The sequence below is a fragment of the Brassica napus genome, chromosome A3 (genome assembly GCF_020379485.1).
Source record: "Brassica napus cultivar Da-Ae chromosome A3, Da-Ae, whole genome shotgun sequence".
NCBI classification, from domain to species: domain Eukaryota; kingdom Viridiplantae; phylum Streptophyta; class Magnoliopsida; order Brassicales; family Brassicaceae; genus Brassica; species Brassica napus.
The window spans coordinates 27,002,063-27,025,747 of NC_063436.1; the positions used below are offsets into that span (position 1 = coordinate 27,002,063).

The 23,685-nt window shown below is 34.1% G+C and overlaps 2 protein-coding genes and 1 pseudogene across 2 annotated transcripts; 2 read left to right on the forward strand and 1 right to left on the reverse strand.

Annotated features, from left to right (window-relative positions):
• Positions 1-10,111: 10,111 nt before the first annotated feature.
• Positions 10,112-12,679, forward strand: LOC106442757 (1-aminocyclopropane-1-carboxylate synthase 7). Its single transcript, XM_048763745.1, has 3 exons — positions 10,112-10,402; positions 10,514-10,809; positions 10,948-12,679. The coding sequence occupies exons 1-3, from the start codon at positions 10,211-10,213 to the stop codon at positions 11,813-11,815; spliced, it is 1,356 nt and encodes a 451-aa protein (XP_048619702.1). The 5' UTR covers positions 10,112-10,210; the 3' UTR covers positions 11,816-12,679.
• A 2,486-nt stretch (positions 12,680-15,165) lies between these two features.
• Positions 15,166-16,881, forward strand: LOC106440877. The gene is made up of 7 exons (XM_013882642.3): positions 15,166-15,348; positions 15,411-15,472; positions 15,543-15,626; positions 15,730-15,784; positions 16,101-16,236; positions 16,463-16,513; positions 16,616-16,881. The coding sequence occupies exons 1-7, from the start codon at positions 15,234-15,236 to the stop codon at positions 16,713-16,715; spliced, it is 603 nt and encodes a 200-aa protein (XP_013738096.1). The 5' UTR covers positions 15,166-15,233; the 3' UTR covers positions 16,716-16,881.
• Positions 16,882-17,171: 290 nt separating this feature from the next.
• On the reverse strand, positions 17,172-21,079 carry LOC106440878 (annotated as a pseudogene).
• Positions 21,080-23,685: the final 2,606 nt, after the last annotated feature.

A 23,685-nucleotide genomic window follows, 5' to 3' on the forward strand; every position in this document is an offset into this window, starting at 1 on the left:
GGTTCTTAGGGTGGAACTTTTAGCGTCATATAAGAGATCGTCTCTTAACTTTTAACTAAACAATCTAAGAACCGGTTCTTAAATATTAGTTTTTTTATTAAAAATTAAGAGACGATTTCTTATATTCCGCTAAAAACCTCATCCTAAAAACCCACATTAATCATGATCTAAGAGCATCTCCAAAAGACACTCTATAACTTCAAATATGAAGTTTTTTGCTCTCCAAAAAGGAACTTCAAAACTTCAAATTTTGAAGTTTTGAGGAGTGAAACTCTATATTTGAAGTTTCACTTTTCAAAACTTCAAATTTGAAATTTTATATTTTTATTTGTATTTTGGTCCCTGCAATTACACATCACATTTATAATTCATAAATATCTTCTTGTTTATTATTTTAATTCTTATAAAAAATTATATCTCATAAATATTTTAAGTTTTGTTTACAAAATTTAAGTTTACGCATAAAATTAAATAAACCTTTAAAAGAAGATTTAAAATATTTAAAACTAGATTTAGATAACAAAAATATACAAAAAAACATTAAAAAAATTACATGAAGACATAACTATTACACATATTTAAATATTACAACAACACTAATAGTCAGGTAAGGTTGATCTGGAACCTTCAAAATTTCCAAATATTGTCCAATTTTTTTGTGTAATTGAAAATGGTTGTTGTTGTTGTTGTTGATGATGATGTCTTTTCGTACAATTCTTTCTTGTACATACTGAATATATTCACGAGTATAAATATCATCGATAAAAGTTAGTATTTTAGCAATATTTTATGTTTCTATTTTATTTTCTTGTTATGATCTAATGTATGTACAAGTATTAATATCTCCCGATTTCAACAATTTTTTTATCTCTAATCTACAAATTAAAAATGAGGAGAGCTAGTTTTGCTTCGAAATGCACTAGCAGATCATATATGCATTACGAAATCACTTTATGGAATAATATGGTATTTTTCTTAAAGTTTAATATTAATTAAGTTATTTTGTTTAAAATTTTATATTTTAATATAATATTTTATTAATTAATATTGTTGTAATATGTTTATATATGTGCTAGTTATTTACAAAAGTTTTATGAATTCAAATTAGTTATGACAAATATAAGGACTATACTATAAAATACAAATAGTTTTGAAGTTAAGTTTGAAGTTTTGCTTTTGGATAAAAACACATTTAAACTTCAAATATAGAGTTTTGGAAACTTCAAAATAAAGTTTTTTTTGGAGATATTCTAAGAACCATCAAATTAACAAAATTTATTTCTCTAAGGTTGTGACTGATAATTAGTAGAGTAAAATAGTGAAAATGAAATGGTGAAAATGGAAGGAAAGAGAACTGTCAAATCCAGAGTAATATTTTCATCTACCAAAAGTTGAAAGAACATTTACCTCTATTTTTTTCACTTTGTTAAGAGTAAATGAGCTGAATGTTTTCCACTTGACTGGATAAAATCAGAAGAAATGAGCTAAAATAAATTTTCACTTACTTTATACAATACAGTCACACCCTAAATTTGGACCATCGAGATCACGAACAAATATAACTACTAATTGGCGATTATACATAGCGTTTATTAATCGGTATACCAATATGAAACTAAAATACATAGACCTCAATGTCATATATGTGAATCATTAGAATTTACTTGCAATCTAATAAATAGTGTCACTGAACTTGTCAAAGTGGAAGAATTCTACTCTAAATGCATATTTAGCTAATATAATGTAGATGCGAGAACTAGCTAGCTTACAATAATTCGGTTAATACGATCCGGTTACCAAACCAGTATTGTACAACGCATGTTTAAATCTTTCTTGATATTTTTAAAATAAAATGTTAAGAATAGGACATACTATATATTAATTTTAATTAATTACATCGACCTTGTGCATGCGGTCTTTTACTGGTAAGTGCTTTTTTGGGGTGTGGAGTGCATGGTAAGTGATATTGATATGGTTAAAACCAGAAAGATATAGTAACGGTAATGCAATGATTTATAAAAATAAATATATTTCCTCACTAAATTTTTATCTGTTGATTGATAAATTTATTATCAGAACATTTTTTTTGTTGTCGTGGTACAATTTTTCAGAATTATCAATCAAATTCATAGTATTAGAACATTAGATATAAAAGAACCCATAAAATTAACTTTGACCACATAAATATAATTAACGTCAAAGTAAAGAATATATCAAGAATCTTATCTCAGCTAGATGGAAAAAGATGTGTGCACTTAGAGAGGAGGGAGGAATTGGTTTCCGAATGATTCATGAATTCAACTTACTTCTTTTAACGAAGTAACTTTGGCGTCTTATACAATTTTCAGATTCATTAGTGGCGAGAGTTTTTCGAGAAAAATACTATCGATTGAGTTTGCCTTTGCGAATTGATGCAGTGGATAACCCATATTATGTGTGAACGAGTATTATTACGGCAAAAAAACTATTACTTTTGGGTATCAGGAATAAAGTGCATTCTAGATATGAAATTAATATTTGGCAGACCATGGATTCCCTCAACTCCAGCAAGGCTGGCTCGCTCCAGGACCCCAGTAGTACACCCAAAGATGAACGTCAATAGTCATATTAATCTTGAAACAAATGAGTGGTATGCTCGACTACTGGAACACTATGTAGACCAAGAGAATATACCGATGATTCAGAGTATGGCCGTAAGTCCTACTTATCGACGCGACATTTTTTTGCTGGAGCTACACCAAGAATATGGCCAGAGTATGACCATAAGCCCTTAAGCTTGGATATTATTTGTATGGTGGACGGTTCAATGGACCCCCACAGATCAATTCAGTGGAATTAGATGGGTTTGGAAAGATAACATGGGGAAGATCCAACTTATGGGGACACAGAACTTAAGGAGGTGTGAGACAGCACTACACTCGGAACTGGAAGCGCTAAGATGGACTATGGAGCGTATGCTACATCATTCGACCTGTGAGAGATTTGTGACAGATTGCAAGGACATGATTACAATGATAACGGATCCACAAGCTTGGCTAAACTTCTCAACTGAGTTGGAGGTCATACAGATTCTCCAGATGTGTTTTCCAGACTTTAAGATCAGTTATTTTACAAGAACGCAAAACAGAATTACCGACTCGCTAGCTAGGAATGCTCGTTTTTTCGTAGATTTCTTTGCTTTATTGATTGTTCTATTCCGGTCTGGTTATCCAGACCAACTTAAGTTTGAGTAATAGAATAGCTGTTTGTTACAAAAAAAAAAAAAAAATCAAGAATCTTATATCGGCAGCCGTATATGGATCCTGTAATCATGAACTGGACCGTATCCTTATAGCGTGATCAGCGTGTGAATGCAAATAATTTTGGCCGGATAAAGTATTTAAGTTCATGAATTTTTTTATATAGTTAAGGTGCTACTGATTTTGTGTGAATATTGAGGCTATTGATTTGCCCTTAACTGTTCATATTTACAAAATAAAAAGGAACAATAATAAATTATGAAGGTACTGCTAAAGTTTTCAATGAAAAGGCAAGTTTTGGCTTCATATGCACATAGAATAATAATATAAAATATATAATTACTACTGTATTGAGGCAATAATTCAAATTTGTTAAGCTATGACATCAACACTTTTTGCTATCTATAATCTTATTGTCCAAAATGAATACAAAAAGGTTCGAAGTTTTGTACTTCAAGTTGTAAATATAACTCTTTAATTTGTATAGCTTGAGGTTTTGTTTATACATGAAAAAGAAACTCAAATGAATACTTGACAAGATAAGTAACGCTGGCAGTGGAGAGCTTGTGTTGCACAGTACAAGAAAGTGTTCGTACAAACACGTTTGGAATATCCTTGCATGTCATAACGCGTTTCTGAATATTTAACATGATATAAGGCTATGGTGGAATCAGAAGTCAGAAGATACGACTTACCAACTGAAGATGATGAGTTAATCCATTTCTGACAAGTGACAAGAAGAATGAAACATATACACTCGTGGGCTCTTCTCATTGGACACATAATACTGCGGAAGATACGACTTTTTCACAATATCGTTTATTTAATCATATTTGATTATAGCAGATCATTAGGTATTCGGATCTTTTCAATTTAGTTTCTTTTTTTATAACATCCATTAAATTTAGTTGCTACTAGCTACCACATTTCATGTTTTTGTTCATGTTTAATTTCGTTCTACTGGTTATGATTGTTGTGGACAGACTTTAATAATTTTTTTTCTTTAAAGACGTACTTTAATCATGGCATAGATTCATAAGACAAGTCTTCAATCAGAAAGACTATATAAATTCATTAACATTCGTACCCAAAAAAAGACTACTGGAAGCTGTTTTTGTTTTAGTACTTCGTAATTTGAGTTGAGTAGTTCAGCGAATATCAAACGTGTTATAAATGTAACCGCTTCAGTGAAATCCACATATTAACGAAAAAATGTAGACGACTAACCGAAGAAAGCATAACTATATACAGCTAGATTATATACTTAATAAATAACATAGATTATAGATTGCAATATCGTTTGATGCATGTCTCGTATTTTTACATGAAGATGCTCTCCTTATTAGCCGCACAAACAGACGCCAAACTCCACTTCTCTTTCACGTTCTCTATTACAACTTGCAACTTTGTTTATTATGTTATATAGTATTAAATTAAGCCAGTTACTGTACTAGCATTAAAATTAGTGGATACTTCAATGATTGGTCCATAAGATATCATGAACTTCTGCTCGAAGATTTCGTGTTAGAATTAGTGATTGATTACATTTATTATGCACTTATGGGAATCAATCAATCAATTGGTGACTAAATTTGATTCTATGTTCCTATGAAATTACACACAACATGTAAACAATCCATTGGCTTGTCTTTCTTGTGGAAGACATAATCCAGCATGGTTTGAAGAGAATCTATGAAACTAATCTAGAAGAAATCAACTACGTACATGCCATTAATTTCCCAAAAAAATTCGTCTAACATGTTGTTTCAGAAATTAACAAAATGCAATGTATATATAAATCTTGGTGCTGAATGTGGACAGTATCTATCCCCAATGATAAAGCACAATCGTAAAATTTTCAGTTTGGAAAACGAGGTGGCGGTGATATTATTATGCATTGCATATTAAACCTACTGGGGTATTTACATGCACCTTCATTCTACTCGTGTTTGGTGTTTTACACTAGACGATATGCGCTAGAAGTCTAGAACTAATCACCGTTTCAGTAAACATTAATTCCTTTTTTTTGTGGGGGGGGGGGGGGGGTGTCAAAGATGAAACATTAGTTCTATTTTTAAAATCTGTGATTAAAAACACCTAACTCTTTTAAAATATGTGATGCAGTCTTACAATATAAATATTCATACTAGTTCTCAAATTTCTCACATATATTAGTACTGTATTATCTTAAAAACCTAAGCTATTAGTTAAAAAAAAAACTTAGCTATTTATTAAAATCTTTCCTTTTAGTGGTTAAATTGAAATTCTCAAGAGTTCTTGGCCGAATCTCATACGTCTCTTTCCAAGCAAGATAATTTCGAACGCATCTTTCCTTGAAGCAAAGGATCGCCACAATACCACCTACATCATTGTTGTTGGTGTAAGTAAATCTATATGAGAACATATAAATCATCATTACCTTTTTGTTTTCAAGTTGGTCTTGTATTGAGATTCAATCTACAGTTTTGTTTCCGAATCTTAAGCTGGTGGGTTTGATCACATGCGATTACACTGGTCTATTAGTATTACGTAAATCAGATAGAAATATACACCACTTGTAAGAGTACGTGTATATAAGTGTATATATCCTCTATAAGCATTTTAAGGTTACTTTGTTTTCGTTATCTTCTAGCTAAATTAATTAATTAAAATTAATCATATTGTTTTGACCAAAAAAAAAATTAATCATATTGTTATGCCGGTTAATACCCTCTAGTCACCTATTCTAAGTCCAAACAGACAAACATTAAATCTTTACACAAAATCTTAATCTTGGTGTGTAGGCAAATTTGCGAACATAACACTTAATTTTTATTTATTAAGCCTTAGTTTCAACTCATAACTCGGAATCAACTATTGACAATACTACGTTTCAGGCGTGAATTAGCTCTTCTAAATAAAATTAAACTACAACCTTTGTAATTTTCCAAATTCCACTAAATTAATCACCATCCATTTAATAAAAACTAAATTTTGATCCACGTTTAGAAAGCACGGGTTTATTTTTAAAACTAAATAAATTTTTCTTATATAATTTCTATATAAGATAATGTAGTTTTGGGTACATTTATCCGAGTGCACTGAACCCTACCAAACTGGAAAAAAACTCAAAATTAAGCTGAATTTCATAAATAACTAAGCATATCATATATCTTTGGAACCGAAAAATAGAAACCGAACTAAGAACCAAATGAGTATTTAAATTTTTAAAATACAAATTATATACCTATTAAACATAACTAACCATTTAAAAATTTATACTGATAATGAAACTATATGTGGTAATGATCACACATCATGTGTAAACATGTTTAAATAATCTGTCATATATTCATGAGAATTTATTGTCAAAGTAATTATATAATAGATTATGGGAAAATAATAAATGAGTTCATTTAAATTATATAAAGTATTTATATAGTTAGATAAATGTAAGGTAAAACCAAATAAATAGTTAAGTCTAATAGAATGATCCAACAACCTTGTTTAAGTAGATTTTTTAGGACTCCTTCCTAGGGCTGGGCAAAAAACCCAGATCCAAAGAACGAAACCGAACCCGATCCGAAAAAGTAGTACTAAACTCGAACCGAAATTGATTAAATATCCGAACGGGTTCAAAATTTTGGTATCTAAAGAACCGAAACCGAACCCGATCTGAACAAAAGTATCTCGGGTACCCGAATGTAACCGAAATAGATTTATATACCTAAATATATTAGTTATTTTCAGATTTAATATATATTTAAAACATCCAAAATATATAAGATACTCTTAAGTTGTTTAAAATTCTTGAAAATATACATAAATAGTCAAAAGTAATTGTCTAAAATAGCTAAAATATATTCAAAACACCAAAATGCTTGAAATATCTATTGATATTCTATCCAAATATTCAAATCAAACCAATTTATATGTTAATTTTAGGTATTTTGACATATATTTTACAAATTTATATGTAATATATTATTTTTTATATGTTTTGATAAATTTTAAGCATATAATGAATATTAAAATTTTAAAAATAATTTAAATGGGTTATCCGAACCCGAATCGAAATTTAGAAATTTTCGAATGGGGCTGAAATCTTTAAACCCGAAAACCTGAAACCTGATTAGATCTGAACCAAATCCGAATGGGTACCCGAACGTCCACCTCTATTTTTTATCTTTTAATAGTATAGATACACTAGCAATATATACAGTATTTTCGATTGTAAGTGGAGATAAACTTTTGTTAATCTATGCATCGAAATAAATGTTTTCTCGAATTATGTACTATATTGTGCCGTATGAATAATGATTATACTAAAAAAAGTAAGTTTTTTGTTTGGAGTCTTTGGACCATAAATCGTAACCAACCAACACAAATTCGAATCAACAAAACTCTGTTAAGCAGATTTGATAAAATCGTGCTGATTTTAAACTTTGATTAATTGTTGACAAAAAATGGTAATATAGGTCTGTTTAATCCACTCAATTACGTGAGTATTAAACTTATAAAATTTTATAACTACTGTTTTGATATGTGGGGTTACCTAAGATCCTCCAAGAACTTAATTGTTGATGAACATAATATTGGTCAAAATTGGAATCATAATCTTATGATATGATTCTATGTACCTATGTCACATAGTTCGACTTTAACCACTCTTAGATCTCCAATATATCCTTCTCGATCTTTTTGCTTCACATATATATGATACTGAGTTTTATATAGTATTTTCTTGCAACGACACATCATTAAGTATTCCTCTTCTTTTTATCCTAAAAAGTTTAATACTCTAAAAAACTTTTGTTTTATTAAATCACTATACATATAAATATCTATATATATGTAAAATAAAGTAGTACAGTGATCTTATTGGAAAAAATCACATCACAAACGCAACTATAAAAATGGAGAGAGAAAGAGAGCATGTATGCTTAAAATCTGGTAGTGTAGAAATTTATACTTTATATAAGATGTACCAGAGGCATAACTAGTATCAACTATATATTTTAATATGTTTATCTTCATGTGTAAATTTAAACATTGTATTTGTACTTGTTGCATGTGTTGTTAGGTTCTTAAGTACGAGAACTAAAATATGCGTTAATTAAACAAATGTTTAATTAGCCCGCCATTAATAGAGTGCATTATAATAACTCATTAGGGAATAGGGAGCATACTTTGACCACTCGGGGAAAATTATAAATATGTAATGTTTTTTTGTTGTAACTTTGTTAAAAAGATTAATATGGGGGTTTATCGGACTATATATATGCGGCCCATGATTAGACTAAAACTAAATATGTAATCGCGATTCAGCATACCCCTAACTAATATTTAATCTAAATTGTTAAATGACATTATTTAAATAGTTGTAAATAGTTTTAAAAATAACCATGAGAGACGAGTGAACAAAAGCTTAAGTGATCGTTTTTTTTTTAATTTTATATCTTCTTCTAACTTTGTATTTACTTTCAATCAATAAAAAAATAACTGGCCGGGGTGCTCAACAACCCAATAATACTTGAGAAATAATTCAGTTCCATTTCCAAATAAGTTTTCAGTGCATTCAATCTGTAAATAGTTGCTGCCAACAAAAAATCTGTAAGTAGTTAATTGAAAAAGGAAAAGTTACAAAATCCATTCCAATTCTAGTTTGTAAATATGTAGTGTTATACTTACAGACTACTCTATTTATTCTCATTGTAACCAGCAAATGACCGAAACTTTATAAGTTATACTAATATAATATATAGTATAAAAATTGGTTGATATTAATGTCACCCACTCCTCTATATATAATCGGAATTTCAACTACCGTCTTTGGGTTATAGATAGCATAGCTAAAATTTTGAAAGATAAAAGACCAATAATATGAAAATTATACTAATATGATAATTACCTAAATGTATTGACAAGTGAGGAAGAAGAAGACAGAAGCTAACAGTTGTCCGAACCCGATTTCGGCAAAAGGCGATCTTTTGATTTTTGCTTACAACATCGAATCAGAACTTTTTGTTTAGTTGTTTATCTATTTCATTTATCTATGGAGTTTAATATACTATCCTCAACAAATGTTATTAAGTATATATTTAACTCTCTAATATAAATTTTAGTTAATTGTAAAAAGATGTAAATGATTTTATCTACAATTATGTTTAAAACAATACTACTGCTTTGGGAAAAAAACTACTACTGATTTTTTTGTTTATATATACTATTAGCTTTTGTTATGTAAAAGTATTTCAAATTTCATTTGTTTTTGTTATGGCCTCTAGACAAGGGAAAAATATTGGAAGTACGTCTTCACCGTTTTTAGTGAGCATTCTATAAAAGTATCAAGCTTTGGAAAACAAATTTGTAGTAGCAAACATTAAGTTTCCTATATTGCATTTTACCAAGGACTATATAATACCAAAAAGTATTTACAAAACGTTGATCAATATTTAAATGTTTTTTGTTTATGTAGCTGCAAATGACAAATCCAAATATTTTGAAACATTCCCGAAAACCATACACATTTAAAAACAAATAACCCATTCCTTTATTGGAAACGATACTAATTATATCGGACTAAATTCTAAACAACATTACGTTTTGAACTTGTTAAGTAACGATTTGAAGAAGTGGCATTTCCTATTTGATGAAAAACCGAGAAATTTCGGAGTAAAAACAAAATAAAATAGCCAACACTCTTTTCTATTCATCCAATTGCAAGTCAATGACAACCTATTTTTTCCACAATCGAATCTTCCGTATTCTTTACACATATTTTTTCTTCTGAAACCAAAATATATAATAAAAAGAAAAAGGAGTAAAATCAATTTTGTCAAAGTCTTTCCTCCCCGTCACGTCTGCTATATATACTTGTCCGTCATTAACACAAATGTATAACTCCAACACACTTCTCTCTCTAGCCCTTCTCTCTCTCTCAGATTGTGTTTCAGAGCTGTCACGTGTCAGGTTCGAAGCTCAAAGAAAAAATGGGTCTTCCTCTAATGATAAACAACGACGACAACAACAACAACAAGGTCGAGCTTTCTCGAGTGGCAGTTTCCGACACACATGGTGAAGATTCACCTTACTTTGCCGGCTGGAAAGCTTATGACGAAAATCCTTACGATGAATCACATAACCCTTCCGGTGTCATTCAAATGGGTCTCGCCGAGAATCAGGTAGTTATATTATTAACCATTATCAACTTTTGTTAAAAATAATTATTATATATATACTGGGATAATTAATGTATATTAATCGTCTCTCACTGTCGATCATCTTTTCTTCAGGTCTCGTTCGATCTTCTTGAAAGTTACTTAGAGAAGAAGAACCCAGAAGGCTCGTTGTGGGAATCAAAAGGATCATGTGGGTTCAGAGAAAACGCACTGTTCCAAGACTACCACGGTCTCAAAACTTTCAGACAAGCCATGGCTAGCTTCATGGAAAAGATCCGTGGAGGTAAAGCTAGATTCGATCCTGATCGGATCGTCCTCACCGCCGGAGCCACCGCTGCTAATGAACTCTTAACTTTCATCCTCGCCAATCCCAACGACGCACTTCTCGTCCCCACGCCGTATTATCCAGGGTACGTACGTGACACTTTCTATATTTAAATTTAAATACATGGTTTGATTACATTAAACAAAAAAAAATAGCTGCAACTAACACATACTACTTAAAAGGATATTTGTATTTACCGAAATGTTTTTTTTTTAAATTACAGATTCGATAGAGATTTGAGATGGAGAACCGGAGTGAGAATTGTACCGATTCATTGCGACAGCTCGAACCATTTTCAGATAACCCCTGAGGCGCTCGAGACAGCTTACGAAACAGCACGTGACGCGAACATTAGAGTCCGAGGAGTGCTCATAACCAACCCATCAAACCCATTAGGCGCGACGGTCCAAAAGAAGGCTCTGGAAGATCTCCTTGACTTCTGCGTACGCAAGAACATTCACTTGGTCTCCGACGAGATCTACTCCGGCTCGGTTTTCCACGCGTCAGAATTCACCAGCGTAGCCGAGATCGTAGAGAACATCGATGATGTGTCAGTCAAGGAACGTGTCCACATCGTTTACAGCCTCTCCAAAGATCTTGGCCTTCCCGGTTTCCGAGTTGGGACCATTTACTCGTACAACGATAATGTTGTGCGGACAGCGAGAAGGATGTCGAGTTTTACGCTTGTCTCGTCCCAGACACAACACATGTTGGCTTCCATGTTGTCGGATGAGGAGTTTACGGAGAAGTACATAAGGATAAACCGAGAAAGGCTTAGGAGACGGTACGAGACAATTGTGGAAGGGCTTAAGAAGGAAGGGATCGAGTGTTTGAAGGGCAACGCAGGGTTGTTCTGTTGGATGAATTTGGGTTTCTTGCTCAACACGAATACGAAAGAAGGTGAGCTCGAGCTTTGGGATGTGATCTTGAAGGAACTGAAGCTGAATATATCGCCGGGATCGTCGTGCCATTGCTCGGAGTTTGGATGGTTTAGGGTTTGTTTTGCTAATATGAGTGAGAAGACTTTGAAGATTGCGTTGAAGAGAATACATGAGTTCATGGACCGACGAAGGAAGGTTTTGAATTGTTAAAACACAAGAAGTAAATTAAAAGTTCAAAACCGATTTAATTTTTATATGGCTAATACATGGAGGGTAAGGGGAAATTAGTTTTTTTTTCTTGGAAAGAGAGGACAGTTAGTTGAAATCCATTTATGTAAAGTGGGTTTTGATTTGTTTCTCTTTTCTAGATACTATTGTTTGTTTTCTTGCTTTGGAAGAAGCAAGTTAATTTCATGTTTATTAAAGGTTGATTGTAATATTTGCTGTTATATACGAAAATTGAATAATTCCTTTTGATATATTCCTTTTGATTGTAATATTTGCTGTTAAAAAAAAGAATAATTCCTTTTGTTTATCATGTTGAACATTACAAATATCTCTAAACATTTTCATATTGTTCTTGAAGGCCATTGATATATATACACATAATATTTGTTGTACCTTTTTTTATTTGAAGATGATATCTGTTGCTGTATACAGCAAGTGGGTCTAAATTGAACAATGAGATTATGTCAGTGTTGATGTAATTTCCAAAGAGGTTAGTGTTGTTATGTGGTCGGGTCTTTTTGACTTGGTCACTCTACAACTCTAACAAGTAAGGTGTTCCCTTTTTCTCTTACTTTAATTTATCCGAAAACACGGTATCGGTGAGATCGAATTAATATTTTTGTAGTTATATCAACTAGTTAATTATTTTCATAGTATAATTGTATTAATTGATTAGTTCATTTCTAGCTAGAGTAGTCTTCAAGTTATTTCGTTCTCTTGGCCAAAGCCGAGGTCGTATACCACTTGATGAATAAATATTAAAATAAATATTGCAAAGACAATGGTCTCTATTAAAATAAATATAAATAATGCAACTTGCCGTTATAAGTATTATTATATTATGTTGTGAACAAGATCGTCTATATTCTATACATTTAAAAACACGGAATGGTAGGTATATAGTTCAGAGGTTGCATGCAACGGAAATATAGGCATTTCTTACATGATGCACCTATAAAACAATAAACTAAGGGCAAACTAATTAAAGTATACATGTACATCGTAAAGCAAAACAAATAGAGCTAGCTTAAACATATTGATATAAGTTTTTTATATACACTTGTTTTAGATGATCACAAAATCGAAAACAAGGACTGAAAAATTCAATATGCATAAGTACATTAGTCGAAGTTGAGAACTTGTTAATATATAGTTACAGTTTCAGATGTTTGTCAACTGAATCAATTCGTCCATTTTTATACGTTTATATTTTCGTTGATTATACCTATATCGATATGTAACTTTTGTTATGCCATTCACTTGTAACAAAGCACAATTGTTTCTTTGAGTTTATACTTTGACTGGTATAACTATATATATTATACTTTTTTTTGGAACAAAACTATATATTATACTATATATGTAAATAATGCTTCTACTTATACAGCTATATAAGATAATTATTTGATTTGACTACTACGTCAAAACAGAAATCTCATTAGTTAAGTTTATTAAAATGGAGTTTAAAAGCGTCAAAGAAGTATTACTAAATTGTGATTAGTGGACTTTGCATGCATAATTATTTTTAAAATAATCACCGATTCGACACTTAGTCTATTCTATCTACATGCTTGAAGTCTTTCTACTTTTATACTTTTGACATTATACATGCGCATGTCTCTATCTCCCTGTCTAATATAATTTCCTATTACATTCGTTTTATACTTTGATCATGTGTATGCAATGTCAACTGATCATTAATCTCATTAATCTTTCGTTTTCCGGTTTATATATTATATACCAATTAAGTAATCGACGGGACGCATAGCATAAACCATACTTTTTAGGTATCGGCTACGTGCTATATATGCGTCTCCGAATAGATTAACTAACGCGTAGAATTTTTGGGCGCCTCTTATATACAACACGCTTGGAAAGTCTTTGTACGTAAAATGATGTTGACTTTAAGTTCATGTGTATTTTATAATGGTCACATTTATGATATTTTGTTCCTCGTATATATAGTCAAACTATTTAAAATTTGTATTTGTAGTTTTGTGACAAGTGCAAGGGTAGACTTTCCAAACTTCCGTATTAAAAATATATTTGTGAGATCATTTGTATTTTCAGACAATGAAAATTTGTAGAGTACAATATCGAAATCTTATTGTCCATGACTAATGCTGAACAAATCCAACCCTTGACGATGACCAGAATAAAAGAAAGTATAAGTCCGGACCTATTTTGAGACTTAAGTGATCATTTCTCGTTTGGTCCCCTTTTCTCAGGGACTCTCAAGTCTAAAGTCTTTACTATAAAACCAAAAAGTTTGTTCTACCCTTATGTATTATGACATTATCACTTTAAAATATCTTACTATTCTAAATTAAAATGTGAAGAAACAAAACTCGCATACACACACGTCCGATCGGAATCCTTAGCATTTTCCAACTTGGTGCTACTTTTTGTGGGAGTCAAAGGTCAATCGTAACAACTGGGAGAATCTTAGCCGTCAGATCAGTCCTCACCTCACACGCGGAACATGCTTACAGGCTGGTCTCATCATTAACTACGTAGGTCTCATCTTCGTGTCGTTCTTATGAACTGCTCCGCAGTTATATCCATGGACTTATCTCTACACGTTGCAAGTACAACAACCCGAAACCTACAAATAATTACACGCGTACCCATTACACAAACGTGGTTAGGTAAAAAGTGTGTGTATCAGTTTTAGTTACCAAATTCGAGTTGGAAGTTCTATCTACATCACCACAAATCTCTCTGTTCCATTCTTTTTTCTTAATGTAACCAAAAAGATAATGTTCTAAAAATCGCTAGACGGTAGCTAGACGCTTTATAGAGGACTAGCGACTAGACGAATTATTTAGGGCCTAAACGAGATTTAGGCGTTAGCAAATTATTGATTTATTTTATATATTTTATACATTTAACATATATAGACAATTTATTTTATATATTTTATACATTTATCAAAGTTAAATATACAAAACAGAAGAAAGTAGACAAATTTGTAGATTTGTAATAATATTATTGCTTAATTTAATATATATATAAACAATTTTAGATCGATTTTAACCAATTTTAACTGATTTGGAACTGTTTAAACCAATTTGAATCATATAAATCGTTATAAATCAGATTTTAAAAAAAATCGTTTCGGATATGATCGATTTACCGCCTAGGCGGGGGCCTAGACGCCGTCTATACCGATTTTTAGAACCTTGGAATAATACGAGCAAGGCCTAGTAATTTGTATTAATGTCCACCTGGTTTTATTAGGAGATGGAAATATCGCTCTTTGTGGGCTCTAGAACTGGGCTTTCATATATGGGCTTATAAATGGGCCGTAACTAGAGAAGAGGACTCGAAATGACTCTCATGTCTATGACTGACGTTGAACATTTCCTAATTCGATCTAAATCCTCTGAAGAAAAAATCTATGAAGAAGTTAGCGAGAAGATGGCGGAGAACTCGCGGCGACGACGAAGATGATGATGATAAGCTCGCCCTTCCTACTTTTGACGACATCGATTCTCGGCCTATCGATACGCAAGGTTCTTCTTCTTATTATTCAAATTACTCAAGCAGATTCGTAAACACTTTGTTCGTTATACAGAGCAAGAAGAGTACGTCAGGTCGCTCGAAGAAGCTCACGCTCAGCAAAGTCGTCAATGGAAGGTATGATCATCTAATACAAACTTGAGAGTTGTGGATTTTGAAAAATGTTTCGATTCTTCATTGTGTGTAGAGCGTGTTCGCCGTTCTTCTGGTTTGCTACGGAGCTTTCCTCTTCTACTCCAGTTTTCAGCAGTTCATGTCACCGTGGGAGCTGGTACGGTGTTCTCCTTTTAAGTTGAATTACAATTTAAAACTCAGTTTATGATTCTTGTTTTACTTATAGATTCTGTATTTTTTTTTTTTTTTATTCTGAGCAGCGGTATCATGCCTACTTCATGGAAGATCTTAAGTCGTGGATGGTCATTTCAGCTGGTTTGTCTTTCATCTCTGTGTTCTTACTTTGAATCCATCCATGGTTTATTGCATATTAATTTAATGCACACTTTCACTTGGTCATTCTTTGGCTGTAGTTCCTGGGCATCACTTTTCACATGTCTCTTGATGGAATAGTTGAGAATGAAAACTATTGGATTGATCTTTGTAGCTTCTCTGCTAGTATAGTTATTAGAACCTATTTAGTGAAACCTTACTGCCATCACAAGACTTTGCTACTTGGTCTTCAGTTACTTTGCATGTTATTTGAGTTTTGCAACAATAACAGTTTTATTGCCGGATTTTTATGGATCAGAGTGGATTGCTATCATGGCTTGCTGCCTCTCAATTGTGGGGCTACTAGATAAGAAGAATGATCATAGGAGGTGGTTTTGGTACTCTTGTGTTCCCGGATCTGCATTGGCCATCTTTTGGATTTACTACTTACTGAGGTACACTAGATATAGTATACCTTTCATCATTTCAGATGACATCTTATCTTACAATTGATAGACATTCATAAGAGAAACTTAAGTGCTTTTGATCTCAATTTGCTCTAGAGATGCTGGTTCATAGATATGCTACTTTTAGTACCATTAGGCTGGATCAACAAGAGCTACATTTTGGCAATTCGTTTTATTAGAGTTGTGCTAAAATCTATTCTCCCTCGTGGTCTAGGCTTCCGAAGTTCCGGTGGGATGCTATATGGCTTCTATTTGGTCCCCTTTGGTTGGTGCATCTATCCCGTATATATAACCTGATGTCTAATATAGATCATGTGTGTATGGCACTAATGTTTTGTATCAACTTACTCTACTTTGAATTTTGAAGCGGAGCTGGAATTTGTCTATACGTGGATCATCTACTGGAGGAATCATCTGAAGAAGTGAAAAAACTAAGGAACTATATGTATGCATACAAAGCAAGGTAGAGATAAAAGTCATTCCAATACACTTGAGAGTAACTCTGTGATGGCAACAGTGCAAGTTTTGACTAAAAACAGAATGATTCTGAATAATCTCTCATTATTGACGCAAAACTATAGATTCCATGTCAATCACGAGAGATTTGTCTATAATCTCTCTTATAAGTTTTTAGCGATCTGTCTATAATCATTGGTAGTCGGGTTCCAAAACCATATTTACAAACTTCCGCACCTGTTACCTGCGTTTAAACTAACCACTCTGAGAATTGTTCAAAGAGAGCGTTTAGTTGGCCTAGTGGTACGAGAGTAAGACATCTTACCAAACGGTTCAAAACCACTATGAAATAGCGATGATGATAAACCATCAAAGTCTTCAAAAGTACCAAACTTTGTTTCTGTTATCTCTGTTGTGAGTAAGAAACATGGTTTTCTTCACTGTAATGAAACTCAATAACAACAAAAAAACTTGCAAACAAGTGCTCGACTAATATTATTTAAGAGCGAGCATGAGTGACGATGCCTCAGCTTCAAATTTTGGGTGTATCTGATTATCCATAGACAGGAAAAAAATTAACTTTTGCTTCTAATGTCAGCAATGAGATCGATTCTAAACCGCTAGTTAATGATTTTAAAATCTTTTTCAGCGATCAATGGAAGCATCTGTTAATGGGGTTGCTCTGTTTCTTCAAGGGTAAGTAGAGGGTAGTAGCCGGTGAAAGTGAAGCCTCTTCCGACGATCTCACCTGCACAGAACCATACAAAGCAATCCAGACCAAAAAGTACTGCAATACCAGCCTCTTCCACCTTCAAATCCGCACGATTCTTCCACAAGCCTTTCACGTGATCAACTTCCTTCCAGAACGACTCAGTACGTCCACGAATGCTGTAATCAAGTCAGTCACAGCAACAAAGAGACCATTAAGAAATCTACTGATAAGACTCTAAGATGTAAAAGACGATCTTATTGCTTATCGTACGAACCGTAACAATACCAAGACGAGAAGGCTATGAACCCTAACGCCAAGGTCCTTCAAATCCAGAGACACTCCTCTGATTTGCCTAACAACTCTCTATCATTCCCCCCTCAACAACAACACTCATGGATCTTTATTTATACTCCCCAGTTTCAGTAACAGCAAAGCCTCTGACTCAATCAGCAACTTCACTAACTTGCCAACACAGTAACCATCAGCCACGTCAGCTATAGTATTCGGTATCTATCATTACCCCCCGCTTCAAATAGAGCTTGTCCTCAAGCTCTGCAAATCCTGGCTTCACCTAAAGCACTGCAAGTGCTAGCTTCACCCCAAGCTGTGAATAGAGCTGCTGCAACACGATACTGTCTCTGGTTAGTCTGGAAACGCATCTTCTGATTCTCCATCTGTGCTTGACTTGAAACTTCTCATCGTCAAGGTTGTGTTTTCTTATTACCGCAACACTGTCCTGCATAATTATGTCAGACTCAACGTTCTCCGGTGAGCTAGCGGCAGTTGCATCAATATCTATATGCTTCCTTGTTTGCCAATTCAGAGTCCCACACATCTTTGATAACGCTTCATAGACATTAGGCCTTTGTAGAACTGACTCAAACACAGCTAGTCGTGCAAGTTCTGCATCAGTCTCTGGTAGCCAGTGCAACATGCAAAACAAGCAGAATAGGTTAACCATTTCAAGGTTTGATTCAGCCAGAGTCAGTTGCGGAATGTGACGACCATCACTCCAATCATTATATGCTTGTGCAAGCTTCATACAGTGTCCCTTGTGCCTGCCGGTATATATGAGCCTCACCAGCACAAGAAAAAAGACTAGGACGTAGTGGCCTGATCCCAAATTTGTACGCCACTCAGCTACGTTGCTTCTTATCATCACGTCATTGTTCAGCTTCTCCACTAGTAGCGTCCACCGAAAGTTCACAATTTGCATACATGGAAGGTAGTGATTCAGCACAAGGTTGCCACTATGAAGAATAACATCATACTCTTGATCTGCAGTACATGTAATATGAACATCAATGTTTTTTATCATAAGCTTTTGTTTGCTCCAAGTCTGTACCACGTTGCTCAAACTCTTTTGCTTCATCAGAAACTGCTCGCTGTAACATGTTTCCCTGTAATATTGTAATCGAAAAGCTTCTCTAACCGTTGCACTCTGTTTGAAATTAAACCACCAGTCTTTGCACCATTTTCGTGTCCATGAATCTACAGCCTCATCAACTTCTGACAACCCATACTCTTTATGTGACTGAAGACTCACCAGAACAAACCGCAAACGGCTTGAAACGCTATTAAACTTTCTCGTCGGCTTAGCTTGATTCATTGTCAACGTAAGGCTGGTCTGCAAAGTTGCGTCTAACTCAGCCTTCTTCGGCAAACAAGGTGCAGGTTCCTGAATATCTTGTAGAACTGTCTCAAACACCACTTGTATCCCAGACTCAGTAGCTGCATGAGTGGCGAACGGAAAATCTTTTTGGTATCCAGACTTAAGCTTGAGTGACTGTTCCTTGGTACCCGCTCTTTCTCTCATTAAATCAACACTTGGAACTGTACCAAGATCTTCACCGCTAGTTCCAGACAACATTCTCCCCAACTCTCCACTGAGTTTAGATTCAGAGCTCGACAATTCCCTCCACTGAAACTCTAAAATTGTCTGTACAACGTCCAATCTTCGTTTCTTCACTAGATGTCCTTTGTATTTAAACCTCCAAGACTTAGGAGCCAAACACATCTTCTTCCTGTGATGTACCATTGGCCTTCTCATGATCAGTAATCTTGGTACACCAATCACGAGTGAAGCAGACGTCTCTGAATGCAGATGTGGATTCAAGGCAGTAACGATTGATTCATGATCATCATTGTTGTCCTGACTCGATTCTGTCACAGGATCTAACTCTCTGTCTTGAATCAAATTCTCATCCATTTTAGGTTCTTCCGCTTGTATCGTGACTGTTGCTAATGCTTCGACCTCTTGGACTTGATTAGTCGAGTTGATAGACGGAATCAATCTTGTTGTAGACATCTGTAAGTGTCTACCTTGTTCTGCCTTGTTTCGTTCACCATACTTCCACAACAATGATTCTCTCAAATCCTTCCAGCTTTGGAAAGGGACGAACGAATTCATGCGGTGAACATATGCTTCCGCTTCTCCATCGATGAAACCGCGAGCCAATGCAAGCTTTTGTAGCTCCGTGAACTCTTCAGACGCAAACCGATTCTCCATCCACTCAATCCATGGTCTCAAATCAACACATGTAAACACAGGAATCTCTATGAATCTTTCCTCTTCGTGATTATCAAAATTCTCAACTACTTGCCGATAACCTAACTGATTGTTCCCGTACTATTCCGATGAAGAAACAGATACCTGAGTAGAAGATTTCAGCTGATTAGGATTCGGAAAGATTCCAATCGAATCCGCCTGAGGTGATCGTTGTTCTAGCGTCGCAATGCATGATTGAAGCATTGCTTCGATCCTATTGAACTTCGCATCGATCTTTGCATCAAATGATTGATAGAACGATTGGATTTGTTGTTCGCCAGCTTCGGATCTCGTCGCCGTCGTCGCGAAATTCTGATACGCCATTGTCGTCACCAAAAGCTCGAACCGCTCACCGTCGCGATGATCGAGTCGCTCACCGCACCAATTGATAAGACTCTAAGATGTAAAAGACGATCTTATTGCTTATCGTACGAACCGTAACAATACCAAGACGAGAAGGCTATGAACCCTAACGCCAATGTCCTTCAAATCCAGAGACACTCTTCTGATTTGCCTAACAACTCTCTATCATTCCCCCCTCAACAACAACACTCATGGATCTTTATTTATACTCCCCAGTTTCAGTAACAGCAAAGCCTCTGACTCAATCAGCAACTTCACTAACTTGCCAACACAGTAACCATCAGCCACGTCAGCTATAGTATTCGGTATCTATTATCTACACCAAGACCTCTATTAAACAGGAGTGATTAGGCACAGTATTACAACAACGTCTACCTAGCGAGACGAGTGTAGAGAAGCTGCCTAGACAGCTCAATGGATTTCTCTACAGTGGCTGGCTCCTGGATATACTGCGTGTTATCCTCGAGCAACTGTTTGTAGTAAGTTGTGCCGTGCTTTGACACAAACTTGGATGCTTTCACATGCCTTTGATTTCAGCTGTAGCAATTTAGACGCCATCTTTCAGTAAAACTCTTCCCTATGCAATAAAACAAATTTGGATTTAGCAGCCACCAACTGACATCTATATAAAGGGCCGGGTAACAATTCCATAATCAAATGCAATCAAAAGAATTAAGCTGTGGGAACCGACTGTCGATTTCCGTTTAAATAAGAAAACTAGGAAAATTCTAATTTTCCAGAGGACCCGGATATCTGCTAATTACCACACGTCAAACAATCAGAACACGAGAATAACAACGATAAAGTATAAGAAATCGAAAAAGAGAGCAAAGAAGATCTTATTCCAAATTTGTGTATGAGTGTTTACAACAAGGTATAAGCCTGCGCTCAAGAGCTGTCGGCGAGATTCCTAGTTCTAGCAACCCTAAGACGGCTAAACCTAATTGAGTCGCAGCTCGAAATAACAAAAACGGAAAAATGCCTAAATTGCTCTAAGTGCTAAGTTTGCTCTGAAAAAGTTCTCTTCCATGCTCATCGCCTAGGACTTCTTATATACTAGCTCCAAAGTCGGTTTACGTTTTTACTCTTCTGCCCTTAAGCCGTCATAGCATAAAAATGGAGATATTCCATTTTTTCCGATCTTCACAATTATTTTCAAAACTTCCGTATTTATCCGCTGAAACTTGACATTAAAAATCGTTGAGTTAGAATAGCAGAAAACATGGACTGAGCTTGCTACGGTCTTCGAGAAATAGCATTTGAAGGTTTGACGAGAATGCATGGATTGGTGTTGTATCGATGTTCGGAGGAGTTCGATCACTACACAGCAACCGAACTTCGGCTTGAGCCCGGTCGCTACGTAGCGACCGAGCGCTCGTCCCGCTTGGTCGCTACGTAGCGACCGAGCTCGAGCTCGGTCGAGCTTTGCCGAGCTCGGTCGCTACGTAGCGACCGAGCTTTGGCTCAGGCTCGTCTGCTACGTAGCGACCGAACGGGTTGGATGCTCGGTCGCTACGTAGCGACTGAGGTCGGTTCGGTCTTGGTTGCTACGTAGCGACCGGACAGCGTGTATGTGCGGTAGTTACGCAATGACCGAGCTTGGTTTATTTGCTTCGAATCTTCAAGGATACTTCTTCGTAAAAATTTCGTATTGGTTATTTTTTACGAAAGCTATATCTTTCTTTTTACTATCTCTTTCGGAAATACAATTTCCGAGGATTTTCGGGTGGTAATTCCGTCGTGACCGTTTTTGACCCCAACATAAGCTTTTAGAGTTGTAACCAATGTTCAAAAAAAATAGCTAGCCCGTTACATAAGATTAATTTAGAAAAATCGTTTCGTTTAGGTCCAATTTGCCAATCTGAAACCAAAAGCAATTTTTGTAGGTGACCGATTCAGAAAGATCAAACAGCTCGATCTGATATCAATGTCGAAAAAAACAAACACTAGTCATTCGAAAGTTAAGATCATTCAGCTCGATCCAAATAGCGAGCCGAAAGCGTGATGTGATCTATTAGTTAATTCCCAAAAGGGAAAACGTGAAGGAGAAGAGAAAGGACAAAATTATTGACAGTCTCAAAGATTACTGATGATGCCGGCGACGGATGTTCTAGTGTTGGTGTTGGTGTTACCGTTGGCTGATAAAGAGAAGCTGGGGGGGGGGGGGGGGGGGGGGGGGGGATCAACGGAATCTCTAGAGTCTAGACTTTGTTTGAGGTTTTAAAAGGATCGCTGCAGAAAGAAAAGCAAATATTATCAGCCTTATGTGGGCCTTCAGGCCCGATGGTTTATTAATTAGTAGTAATTTTAGGAAACAACTTTGACAAATACCCTAATTTATCACAAAAACAATGATCAAATAGATTTCATTAAAAAGGTTAAACTACAATTATAACCATATTTTACAGATACATAAACATAAATAAATATTTGAATAATTATTTTGACATTTATTTTTAAAAAATTGAAATTATCCGTTTCAAATTTTTTTAAAGAAAATGTTTCTTTTTGGAAAGATTTTTCTTCAGAAATTTTAGAAAATAATTCCTTAATATGTATGATATATTTCTGAATTTGAGTTAACTGAATAAGTATAAATGTATAATATCTTCCTAATATTAATAAATATGTATAATATCTTCATAAAATTTAGAAAAACTTTTATAAATGTGTATTCAAAAATAATTTCTTAAATCATATCTTACTGAATTTGAATTATGTGTATATTAATAAAATATTCTAAAATATGTATGATATCTTCCTAAATTTTTGGAAGACATTTCTGAATTTGATATCTAAATTTTGTAATGATATTATACATATTTAAAAGCATCTTTGTAAATTTTCAAAAAATGTTTTTTCGTAAATATACATTTAAATCATATTCAAAAAGATGACATAATTCCGAAATATCCATATAAAATACATTCAGTAAATCTATTTACACATTTACGAATATATTCCTAAATTAAAGATTCTTATTTTACAAATTAAAGAAGATATCTTATCCGTTCAAACAAAAAACTTCAATGGCATATATTAGTCTACAGAGAACCAATTAGGAGGGTATTAGAATGAGTTGTAGCTTTATGTTTTTTTGCTGTAGAATTTAAGCTATAGGTTTATTTGATGTAGATTATTTTGTTGTAACTTTGTAAAATACTATTTTTTTGCTCTGGAAATAAAGCCATCTACAACCATATTTTAATTTTGCAGTGATTTTTTTTGCTGTGAAATGTTTAAGGAAAAAAAAACAATTGGTTAACATAAGGTCTAATTGGTTACTGATGTAGCTTTAGATATTTTACTGTAGAATGTAATTTGTAGGTTTTGTGCTGTAGTTTTAGTTTTTTTTTGT

Bases quoted from the DNA above. Each gene is read 5' to 3' on its own strand.
- LOC106442757 (XM_048763745.1), top strand. From the start codon at position 10,211: ATGGGTCTTCCTCTAATGATAAACAACGACGACAACAACAACAACAAG. The intron at 10,403-10,513 runs GTAGTTATATTA...TCTTTTCTTCAG, and splicing joins TGGGTCTCGCCGAGAATCAG to GTCTCGTTCGATCTTCTTGA. The intron at 10,810-10,947 runs GTACGTACGTGA...TTTAAATTACAG, and splicing joins CCCACGCCGTATTATCCAGG to ATTCGATAGAGATTTGAGAT.
- LOC106440877 (XM_013882642.3), top strand. From the start codon at position 15,234: ATGAAGAAGTTAGCGAGAAGATGGCGGAGAACTCGCGGCGACGACGAA. The intron at 15,473-15,542 runs GTATGATCATCT...CATTGTGTGTAG, and splicing joins AGCAAAGTCGTCAATGGAAG to AGCGTGTTCGCCGTTCTTCT. The intron at 15,627-15,729 runs GTACGGTGTTCT...TATTCTGAGCAG, and splicing joins TCATGTCACCGTGGGAGCTG to CGGTATCATGCCTACTTCAT.